Here is a 12,507-nt window from a genome sequence, read left to right as displayed (position 1 = left end):
AAAAACCTGCATGGCAAGAATTAAAACTGTTGCTGCTGTCAGTAGTCAATTTTTTTAAAAAAAGAAGTAGGAGGAAAAAACTGGCACAATCCAAAGACTTCTTTGCAACTTTGAATGCGCACCTGGTTCTTTCACAAACAGAGTATTACAAAAGCGAAGCTGTCACGGCTACCTATATTAACATCAAGGCATTGCTTAGCCTTAGGAGAACATTCTGATCTCTTTCCCACCATGTAACTGGTGTTAAATTACAATATGGATCCTAAATGTTTGGAGGATTGGTAGGCCATATGTAAATTAATGTGTATGAATTGATCACACTCACTGGCCCATCTCTAATACCTACTATCTGAAAATTCTTCGATAAAGTAGTTTTGGTCATGTAAAGAACAGCCTGAACTACCATACTTGCTTCTACTGTATTTGAAGTAGATTCCATACAGTAAGGCTGGTTTTAATTAAGTGATTTTAAAAATGTAATAACAACAGAATCAATAAGCACAGTAGTTCTGGTGTCTAACATCTATTGAGCTGAGAAAGGATTATAGGGTAGTGCATTTAATCATTTAAATTATAAAACATATTCTCTTATTTCAATTATTAAGCATATTCTCTACTTTAAAATTAAGTGTTATCTTTTGCCATTCTTATGAACAGAATCCTCTGCATAAATTCTACCTTCAATTAAGAACCATCTCCAGTTTTACACGAGCAAATAATAGATACAAACTCAAGGTAAAGTGCTCCAAACTCGATTGCAGAAAATATGACTTCAGTAACAGAGTTGTTAATGCCTGGAATGCACTACTAGACTCTGTGGTTTCTTCCCCAAACCCTCAAAACTTTAACCTTAAATTGTCTACTGTTGACCTCACTCACCCCATTCCTAAGAGATCTGTAAGTGCATAAGTGCACCAGCATGCCTACCGTCCCTGTCCTAATATTGCTTTTTACTCTTACTCTTTTCATGTGTTCAAATTATGTTTATACTTTTACCTGTTATCTTATATATGCTTGACAAATAAATAAATAAAATAAAATAAATAAAATAAATAAATGTTTGCGCAAATTACAGTCCTTATGCAAATTTACATAGAAGATGCATTGAAAAATATTGAGATACAGAGAATTTTTCCTTATTCCTCTGAAGTATGCAGTCTTTCTTCACACCTGACAGCCTGTTTGATAAAAGTATCTGTTTATAACATGAGGATTTACCCCATGCATCTTGAACAAAATTTGCTCCAATACAAGATACTTTTCTCATAACATTTCTAATGTATCAGTATGGCACAATCTGTAGAAAGTTAAAAATAAGTCCCTAATTTTTACTATGATCTGAAATGCTTAAAACATTGACTGGATTGCCCCATTAAGATGTAAATCCATACACTGGGACTTAACATATAAATAAACATGCATAAATTGGATTATAGGTAGATTAAAGATAGTTGAAATCATAAAGGGGTGAAAAAACATCTGTATGGAAAATTAAGCTCAAAGAAAAGAAAAATCCTATCCTGAAAGACATCTGTGCATAGCATGATGAGTTCATTAGGAACTTGTTGCTTCTGAAAAAGGTAGTGCTAATGTTAATAAAATGCCCACATACTTTCTTAATAGTATCTTAGAAGATTAATTCAGAGTACCTGGACTCTGTATGAAGTAGTCTGTGCTACATCATCTACGTCTGGTTTCAAGGCATTTTGGTCAGTAGAAGGACTATTACCATCAACTGCCTCAACCGTCCACTTATACAGTTGGCTCCGCTGTCTCAAGTTTTCCCTGCTGCTGGAACCTTTATGACCGGTCTGGTGGTGGCTCTCCAAAACTTTGGCCACTGGACTATTATCTCTTCTGCTCACCTCCATGTTTTCTTCTTGGCCCAGGCAAAAATGAAGAAACAGAAGCAAAAGCAGGAGACTCCAGTTGAGGTTATCCTTTGATGCTATATGACTCAACATTGCTAGCCCCTGTAGAGTGAGGTCCTTCTGCTAGGAGAGAAAAAAAAATACCCTTGCTGTTGATGTGATGAAGCCTTGGAGAACGTTTCTTCCACCGAGTGTGCCAGCAAGACCTGGTGACCATCATTTTATATGCTGCGTGTAATAAATTACCCTGTGAAAATGTCAGAGAGGCAGAAACCTTCATCCCAAATCAGTCATGCTTCCGGAAACAACCCAGTCATTATTCGCCACATTCCCCTGTACCAGAAAAATTGATTTGCACGCTGGAAATGTCCACCACATTTAATGGACAGCTGTGGTTCCTGTTGGGGGGCACAGACAAATGTTATTCCTTCTTTTTAACTGGGGGAAGGGGTTTTGGTCTGTTTTAGCGTGATGAAATGAAGCTCATATGGCAAATGCTTTAGGCTTCTTGATTAGATATAGAGAGGCTAGCCACTCAGATTATTTAAAAAATAAATAAATCTGGAGTTTGGAAACAGTGCTGCATTTATTTACCAGCTACAGGCAAATCTGAAACCAAGTGTACATTTGATTTGCCAATTAAGAAATGAAGGAATGGAAGGGGAAGAGATTTTTACCTATCAACTAGATTTCTTACTGTGTTTAAACGACTTCAGAAAATATTGGGAAAACAACCTAAAAACGGTTAGATTTAGGCATTTACTGATTCCCAGTTCTCAGTATAAAACATCATTTTTCCAACTAACCATCTTGGTTGGTTCCATGTACGCTCTTCTAATTTTTAACGTTTTCCTAAAGGCAATTGCCAAACCAAATTTGATTTTCCTGCCAAAGAAAGATAAATGACCATGTACTTAAGAAATGTGGTTGAATCTCTTAAATAATATTGCCCTATAAAATTATCCTGGTCTTCAGATTTGTAACTTTCATCCACAAATGAACACCTATGACCCTAAAAATACAAGAGACAACATTCTAAACATTTCCATCTTAAGAAATTTATCCTAACGGAGCAATTTCACTGAACATCTACAGTCCTCTATTTTACCAATCATCTACACCCTTCTATTTGAGGACATCGTCTGTCTTGAAGCTCAACAACCAAGAAAATCACTACCTTCTGTTCCAAATCTATTAAATGCCCACATTTATATTTATATGCATACATGCATGCATAAGATATAGCAAAAGAGAGACGTGCAGCCCAGGGGCGGATTCCAAATCCCGTCGCTACTAATTCACTCATGCTCACAGTGGGTGGGTGGAGCCTCCTGCTGCCGCTGCTACCGATTCACCCGAACCGATGCGAACCAGTAGCAACCCACCACTGGTGCAGCCCCAGATTCTTAAGAACAGACTTCTCCAAGCTGGTGCCCTCCAATTCTATCAGATGAGGAATCCCAGATGAACCTCACATTTAATGGATTGTGTGAGAGATTGCCCTGAGGCGCAGGAGGGAGGAGAAGATCTTCAGAGACAAAGGATTAGCAGATGGGAGAAGTTACTCCAGACATCTCAGAGAAATTGATTCTTAGCCTGTCATATAAACAGCTTGGGAGAAAGATTTGAAAGCTTCAGAGAGATCCTGCCTTAATGACCTCTATGATAAAGGAGGGCTGAAAGACTTTTATCTCAATTTTCAAGGTTTTTGAGAACCCTCTGAACATAATTCATTAAAGATAGTACTTGTGATCTTGCTTCCTTGATCTTGCTGTTCTGTTTAAGGAATTCAACAGATTGCTTGACAGAAAGCATTTTGGAATTCCGTTCTGAACATGGCACACTGTTGATAATCATTTTCAGAATTTTTACCCATGAATAAAAAGGACATAAATATTAATCAGCTGTAGAAACACCTCTGTGAAAAATAAACTCCTGCAAATCTTACAGGATACATCTTGTAGGAAGTTAGCACCCATCCCTCTCCTAGAAAAATGAAATATTCTAGGAAATATTATAAAGGCAGAATATTATACCTCCATGGATGAGAAATGGAGAAACATGTTTTTAAGGCAGGAAGCAGACTTACTCTTAATAGCCCCCACACTCTCAATAGCCCACAGCAGAGGTCAGCACTTAAGAGATAAAAAGATAGCTAGGTCTATTCATAAGCAAATGCCCTCACCCAAGATCAGGGGTCATCAGCCTGCATCTCTGGAGCAGCATGTGGCTCTTTGGTCGGCTCCACAATTGATAGGGCTTTTGGTTAGGACAGGTAGAGGTAAAAGGATGCCACGCTAGGAGGAGACTCTATGGTGAGGGGAAGAACCAGACTTCTGGTCAGCATAGGAAAAGATGCCGTGCTAGGAGGAGACTCTATGGTGGGGGAACCGAAGTTCGGGTCAGCTCCAGAATTGAACCGGGGGCTTCCAGTTAGGACCTTTGTGGCTCTTTGAGTGCTTAAGGTTGTTGACCCCTGTCCAAGATCCAACAAAGAGAGGATTATCCCTCTATCCATCTAACAACAGAACTCACCACATGGCACCTGGGGAGATTGCATCACTCAGCAAGGCTCAACCAAGCCTGGGACTCAAAAGACAATTTACAAAGTTACCTCTTCATGGCTCCATGGGAGTCTGACAACCAATTAGAATACAAGCTCAAATTCAAAGCCCAACAGTGGGTATAAATCTCTCTCTCTCACACACACACACAACATACCCATGAGTTTTTTGCCCAGGACCTCAAAACCAAGTGGCCCTGTCCACTATTAAACCATCTTTTCAAGCAGTCTCCATGTTTCCAGTGTCTTTCTCCCCACTTGGAACTGAACCCTGATGGACATTTCTTCCAACGGTCTTCTTCACCAAATTGAGATAGAAAACCCAAAGATAGACATTCTGAGAGAGAAGTTGGAAGGGATTGTAATAACACATACCACAACACTTGGTAGACCTTAGCTTGAAACCTAAAAGAGCTTCCCTTAATCAGTGTAGAAAATACCAAGCTAGATAATCTAATGGTATTGATTATTAATTAATTATTAATAAAATGGATATTAATATGCTGCTCCAAGTGGATAACTAAACTATAATATGTTGCTGATTCCAAATGCAATAGATGTAAGAAAGAGAAGAGGGGAAACAAACATTTAAAGGAAATATCATATTCCTCTCAATACACTCTAGGACAGGGGTCTCCAACCTTGGTCCCTTTAAGGCTTGTGGACTTCAACTCCCAGAGTCCCTCAGCCAGCTAAGTCCACAAGTCTTAAAGGGACCAAGGTTGGAGACCCTGCTCTAGGACCCTGATTCAGAAAATATCCTCCATATTTGCAGTTAACTTTTGAGAAGCTAATCACAGAATTGTTAAGTTCCTATCATGTATTATTATTTTTATTATTATTATTATTTAAATTTTTATACCGCCCTTCTCCCGAAGGACTCAGGGCGGTTCACAGCCAGATAAAATAAACAATAATATTACAATATAAATACTATTAAAATACAATTAAAAGACTTATTCAATTGGCCGAGATTAAAAATTTAGAATAAATGATAAAAACCCATTAAAAAACCCACAAATTTAAAAACTAATCCAGTCCTGCACAGATGAATAAGTGTGTTTTAAGCTCGCGACGGAAGGTTCGGAGGTCCGGAAGTTGACGAAGTCCTGGGGGGAGTTCGTTCCAGAGGGTGGGAGCCCCCACAGATGTAGTCCAAGTTACCAACATCTAGGTATAGTTTGCAGAAATTTAGACCTTCCAGGCATCTCCTCTTTCCCCACCCACCCCACCCCAAAATCTGACTGCTTCCAACTCTGCAATTCTATGAAAATATTGACCAAATGAAAAATGTGAACTCCCTGTTGGGAAATCATCTCAGAAAGAGCCTGGAAGAAAAACGATGCCTTTATACCAATGAATGCTTTTAAAGAAGAAAATATATTGGACAGCAGGGAATCCTATACAGTAAAAAAAATATGCTAAAGTGACTGAGGGGGAAGGAACCCAGTGACTGGTTTCATTCATCATATTAAGCCATAATCTGCTTTAATCAGTTTTAGTTTAGTGAGATTTGTCATATCAGCCTGTAGGGTTTAAGCCAACAAATTATTCTTTATTTTATCTTTTCTTCCTTAATTTATTCCTGATTGTATCCTTTTTTTAAAAAAAAAACAATATTCTTGCATGCCAATCCCCAAGAATCATTGGAGTCAGGCAGCATACAAATTAATCTTAAATAAATAAATTTAAAAGAAGCCAGGCTTACTAATGTATGAACTCTGCCAATGTTTAGAAAAAAGAGATAGTTTGAACTAGAGGATTCAGTACGAGAAAAGTGGAGGAAGAGACACTTTTAACTTCTTTTACTAATGCTAGAGCCAAGGGATCATGTTATAAAACTGAAGAGTAGGGAAAAAATAGGGCAGATGAAAGGATATGTTTTTCATTCAGAGATATAGTTACATTACAGAATTTACTACCATAGGAATTGTGCTGATGGCTACTAGCTTGACCCTGATCTCTTAAAAACAGCAGACATAAAGAAGGAACTGAGATGTGTTTGGCTGATTTGTGAATCAAAGTGTTAGAACCACCCAAACAGTGAAGTATATAATTCAATCTGTTCTGTGATCACAGATAAGCGAATTAATTCTTTACACCATATTTCAATAAATTACGATGTAGACAGTTTCATGGTGGAGGAAGCTATCAACTCTCAAGCCAGATTGCTTCACAACCATGTTACTAACTTAAAAACTGCAGTTAATCACTTAACAACTGTCTCAATTAGCAATGTAAGTCAAGGACTCCCTGCACTACTGGAATTCTTCAAACTCCCAGGTTTGTGGTCAAGGACTTGAGATTGAGGAAGACACATACCAATTTTATATATATATAATATTTTATATAGAATAGAATTTTATTGGCCAAGTGTGATTGGACACACAAGGAATTTGTCTTGGTGCATATGCTCTCAGTGTACATAAAAGAAAAGATACGTTCATCAAGGTACAACATTTACAACACAATTGATGGTCATTATATCAATATAAATCATAAGGATTGCCAGCAACAAAGTTACAGTCAAACAGTCATAAGTGGAAAGAGATTGGTGATGGGAACGATGAGAAGATTATTAGTAGTGCAGATTTAATAAATAGTTTGAAAGTGTTGAGGGAATTATTTGTTTAGCAGAGTGATGGCCTTCGGGGAAAAACTGTTCTTGTGTCTAGTTGTTCTGGTGTGCAGTGCTCTATAGTGTCGTTTTGAGGGTAGGAGTTGAAACAGTTTATGTCCTGGATGTGAGGGATCTGTAAATATTTTCACGGCCCTCTTCTTGATTCGTGCAGTATACAGGTCCTCAATGGAAGGCAGGTTGGTAGCAATTATTTTTTCTGCAGTTCTAATTATCCTCTGAAGTCTGTGTCTTTCTTGTTGGGTTGCAGAACCGAACCAGACAGTTATAGAGGTGCAAATGACAGACTCAATAATTCCTCTGTAGAACTGAATCAGCAGCTCCTTGGGCAGTTTGAGCTTACTGAGTTGGCGCAGAAAGAACATTCTTTGTTGTCCTTTTTTAATGATGTTTTTGATGTTAGCTGTCCATTTTAGATCTTGCGATATGATAGAACCTAGAAATTTGAAGGTTTCTACTGTTGATACTGTGTTGTCTAGTATTGTGAGAGGTGGGAGTATGGAAGGGTTTCTCCTAAAGTCTACCACCATTTCTACGGTTTTGAGTGTGTTCAGTTCCAGATTGTTTTGGTTGCACCACAAGGCTAGTCGTTCGACCTCTCATCTATATGCGGATTCGTCATTGTCTCGAATGAGACCAATCACTGTTGTGTCATCTGCGAACTTCAGTAGCTTAACAGATGGATCATTGGAGATGCAGTCATTGGTATACAGAGAGAAGTGGGGAGAGCACACAGCCTTGGGGGGCCCCTGTGCTAATTGTACAGGTATTTGATGTGATCTTGCTTAGCTTCACCTGCTGCTTCCTGTTTGTTAGGAAGCTTGTGATCCACTTACAATTGTTATATATATATATAACAATTGTGTGTGTGTGTGTGTGTGTGTGTGTTTCCTATATAGGTATGTGTATAGGTATGTAGGTCTTGGCATATTCGGGTCTTTTCCCGTGTAAGGTTGAGAGTATCTTGGCGACGTTTCGACGAGATCTCACTCATCATCTTCAGGCTGGTGCTTTCAGCTTCGTGCTTCTCGAGCCGAAGACACCAGCCTGAAGATGATGAATGAGACCTCGTCGAAACGTCACCAAGATACCCTCAAGCTTACCTGGGAAAAGACCCGAAAATGCCAAGACCTACATACCTATATACGAAAAACACACACACACACACACACACACACACACACATATATATAGGACTTCTCTCTCTCTCTCTCTCCCCATATATATGCATATGTATCTCTATCTCTATATCTATATATAGACGAGAGAAACAACCTAGAACTAAGGAGAAATTTCCTGACAGTTAGAACAATTAATCAGTGGAACAACTTGCCTCCAGAAGTTGTGAATGCTCCAACACTGGAAGTTTTTAAGAAGATATTGGGCAACCATTTGTCTGAAATGATATAAAGTTTCCTGCCTGAGTAGGAGGTTGGACTAGAAGACCTTCCAACTATTCTATTCTATTCTATTCTATTCTATTCTATTCTATTCTATTCTATTCTATTCTATTCTATTCTATTCTATTCTATTCTATTCTATTCTATTCTATTCTATTCTATTCTATTCTATTCTATTGCCATCTAATGGACATATATATCCTTGCAGTCCAGCTGTGAATGTGCTAGAGCTACTTGTATGGAACCACTGCTATCCCATTTCTATATTTTCGTTTTCTAAATAGGAACAACATTTTCCTAGTAGACAAATGGGTTAACACTGGGATTTGGAAAAATTCAGGGGGAAAAAATCTGCTTGGCACATTACAGTTTGATTCAGCAAATCCTAGGACAGCCCTGCTGTTTTCAGCTGGTGGTAGAGATTTTCTGCAGTTTCCTGTGACATTAAGTGCAAAATGTTTCCAGATGAGTAATGCCCATTCACAGCAGACATACATTGGAAAGGACAAGGGGAAAAATCAAAGAAGGTGTGGTTTCATGGTTTTATTGCTTGAGCAAAAGTTGAAATAAACAGTTTTATTCCAAAACTTTGATCATTTCTGCCTTTTAATTATATTTGTCAATTGAAAATCCCCCTGTGTTCTTTCTTTGACTACTTCCATTCCAATTATTTAACCATTTTGGTTCTATAATATTTGAATAAGAACTAACAACCAAGTTTTAAAAACTACTGGAGCCAAGTCTTCTTTCCCATGTCATGGGAAATGGAACATAAGATGACTAAATGAAGTATTTTATTTGCATATTTATTTCATTATTTGGCTTCAGATTGATTTCCTGGTCATTTGTTGAATGAACAGGTGTTTTGATTTACAGAGGACAATTATATGAATTTTAGCAGCTATTCTGAGTCTGCAAAATCTAGCTGGTATCAAAAGGTGCCAAGGACTCATTGCCTAATCAGGCCTAAAGTAATACTTAGACTTAGTTTTCCCTTAATAAAACTGTCCTGACTCAATATTACTGAGCCATGGTAGAGCAATGGTTAGAATGTAGGCTGACTCTGCCCACTGCTAGGAGTTCAATCCTGACCAGCTCAAGGTTGACTCAACCTTACATCCTTCTGAGGTCAGAACCCAGATTGCTGGGGGCAATATGCTGACACTGTAAACTGCTTAGAGCAGGGGTGTTAAACTGGCAGCCCGCAGGCCGGATGCGTCACGCACAGGCCACGCCCACCACAGCTCCATGAATGGGGAAAAAATTGCAGAATGTCAAGTGACGGCAACATGATTCTGCATGTTTGACACCCGTGGCTTAGAGAGTGGTGTAAAAAACTATGAAGCAGTATATAAGTTGCTATTGCTATTGCTATTAGAGCCTGTGTCAGCTTTGGAAGCCATACTAGGCCGAAGGCTTCCGTGCTCCCACTTTCCCATGTGTGGGAAAGTAGGAGGGGGGATTTGGTAGAGGGGCCTATTAGACATAATGTTCTTCCTGCTGGTCAAGGTCAGGCCGAGCCTACATCTGGAGAAGGAATGGCCGGAGTGATGTCTCGAGATGGGATGGTTGGCGATTGGAGCATGTGATCGGCAGAGGAATAAGGGGGTGGGGATTTTGGAGTTTGTCTTACTGAGGAAAAATCCAGATCTCCAGATTCAGATTTTATCCCATTGTGCCAGTTTACCTATGCTAGTAAAAGAACTTTGAAAGATGTTTGCTTCAGAGTCTTTTCTGCAAGAGGGGGTTTTCTGGAACGCTGACATTCTGCTGACTTAAGTTGCCCATTTTAAATTCCCACAATATCCCTAGCATACCTTCATTCTACTCTTTTTAGCTATTTATTACTTCTATAAGTTCATGTATATCTATCGCTCCTCAGAACCTGGAATGGCTCTCTTACTTCCCAGACAGAGCCAGTTTAGTTGAATGGGCAAGACCAGTGGTGGGTTACTCCTGGTTTGCCCCGATTCGGGCGAACTGGTAGTAGCGGTGGCGGGAGTTTCCGCCCACCCAGCCAAACGTCATCAAAAATGCTCTGCGTATGTGCAGAAATGTCACGTGCTACCGATAGCGAACTGGTAGCCCAGGATTTGAATCCCATTACTGGGTAAGACATAAAGTTAGAAACCAAGAGAGTGTGAATTCTAGTCCTGCCTTAAGTGTGAAAGCTGGTTGGGTGGCTTTAGGCCAGTCACTTAAACTTGGGGCTCTGGTCAAAGTTCAGTATCTCTCCTTCAGCACCACACTGGTTCTCCAGGGGAATTACAAATGGATTGTCTTCCATCACTTTAGTGAAAAGAAGGTCTAGGGGAGACATGATAGCAGTGTTCCAATATCTCAGGGGTTACCACAAAGAAGAGAGAGTTAAGCTATTGTACAAAGCACCTGAGAGTACAACAAGAAGCAATGGGTGGAAACTAATCAAGGAGGGAAGCAACTTAGAACTAAGGAGAAATTTCCTGACAGTTAGAACAATTAATCAGTGGAACAACTTGCCTGCAGAAGTTGTAAATGCTCCAACACTGGAAGTTTTTAAGAAGATGTTGGATAGCCATTTGTCTGAAGTGTTGCAGGGTTTCCTGCCTAAGCAGGGGGTTGGACTAGAAGACCTCCAAGGTCCCTTCCAACTCTGTTATTCTATTCTATATTTTCGGCCAAGTTTCTCAATCTTGGGAGCTTCAAGACGTGCGGACTTCAACTCCCAGAATGCCCCAACCAGAAGAGTTGAAGTCCACACATCTTAAAAGTTACCAAAATTGAGAAACATCATTCTAAACCAGGGTCTCCAACCTTGGCAACTTTAAGCCTGGAGGACTTCAACTCCCAGAATTCCCCAGCCAGCTTTGCTTTGGAGGTGTTGGAAGAAATGTCCATCTGGTTCAGTTCCAAGTGGGGAGAAAGACACTAGAAACATGGAGGCTGGCTGGAAAGATGGTTTATTGATGGGCAGGACCACATGGGTTTGAGATCTTGGGCAGCTGACCACATGAAGTGGAGAATGAGGGTTATTTATACCCTCTCTGGGCTTTGAACTTGAGCTTCCTGTTCCTGTGGCAAAAGCATGTATTCTGTTGGTTGCTGTCAGACTCCCGTGGGGCCATGTGGGGTCATGTTTGTCTGAATCACATTTGGTTGAAGCCTGGAGGGTGATGCAATGTCCCCAGGTGATTGCAATACAGTGAGCCCTGCTTCTAGATAATCCTATTAGGTCCTGGAGGGTCATGTCTTAATCCCATCACCCTGGAGCTGAAGCAAGGCTGAAATTCAGCAGATTCTGACAGGTTCTGGAGAACCAGTAGCGGAAATTTTGAGTAGTTCAGAGAACCAGCAAATTCCACCTCTGGCTGGTCCCAAAGTGGGGTGGGGATGGAGATTTTGCAGAATCCTTCTCCTGCCACGCCCACCAAACCACGCCCAAAGAACCAATAGTAAAAAATTTTGAATTTCACCACTGAGCTGAAGGTCTTTTGTCTTGGAAATAGGCTGGCCCGCTCTTTCTTAATGGGCACCAAATACCTGCTTGGGGCAGGGAGCTGTTTTTTGTCTTACAAACATGTTTCTTCTTTTATCATCCAGGGAAATATAATATTCTGCCTTTTTTAATATTTCCTAAAATATTTCACTCTTCTAGGAGAGGGGTGGGTGGTAACTTTCTACAAAGGGTGTGGGTAGGCTCTGGTTTGGGAAAAACTGCCTCGTTTTTCCTTCAAGCTGAAGTACGTGAGATGTTTAGCTTTCAAGATCCAGCTTGAGAATATCATGGTATAGCAGCCCCTAACAAATTAGCCCTCTCGCAAAAGAAGAAGCTGAATAAAATGTTGGCAGAAAGGATCTCATGATTTGCCTAGGGCTGCCAACTTTTTCCCACGGAGTCCTTGTATCCTTAACACAATGGCCTTTTTGTATCTTACTGCCGTTGGAGAAAAGAGAAACAAGAATGCAGCCAGAAAACATGTCAGAATTTGTCAAAGGGGATAAAGGTGTCTTCTCAAGTGCAGGAGTTGAGAAACTGTTTGGCCTGCAGCATCGCAA

At 39.9% G+C, this 12,507-nt stretch overlaps 1 protein-coding gene across 4 annotated transcripts in view; it reads right to left on the bottom strand.

Annotated features, from left to right (window-relative positions):
• The window catches only part of C1QTNF3 (C1q and TNF related 3), a 110,155-nt gene that overhangs the window by 21,271 nt on the left and 76,377 nt on the right, over positions 1-12,507 (bottom strand). Inside the window, exon 2 of one of the 4 annotated variants that reach the window (XM_058170178.1) lies at positions 1,650-1,991. The exons of 1 other annotated variant lie outside the window; for it this stretch is intronic. In XM_058170178.1, the coding sequence (XP_058026161.1) occupies positions 1,650-1,964 (315 nt within the window). In that variant the 5' untranslated portion in view covers positions 1,965-1,991. Of the gene's footprint in view, positions 1-1,649; positions 2,043-12,507 lie in introns of those variants that run through there. 2 more of the 4 variants (XM_058170177.1, XM_058170179.1) reach the window with 2 other exon arrangements.

Source organism: Ahaetulla prasina, chromosome 2 (assembly GCF_028640845.1).
Source record: "Ahaetulla prasina isolate Xishuangbanna chromosome 2, ASM2864084v1, whole genome shotgun sequence".
Classification (NCBI taxonomy): domain Eukaryota; kingdom Metazoa; phylum Chordata; class Lepidosauria; order Squamata; family Colubridae; genus Ahaetulla; species Ahaetulla prasina.
Note: the sequence above shows the minus strand (reverse complement) of the source record. Positions and strands in the feature narration are given on the sequence as shown.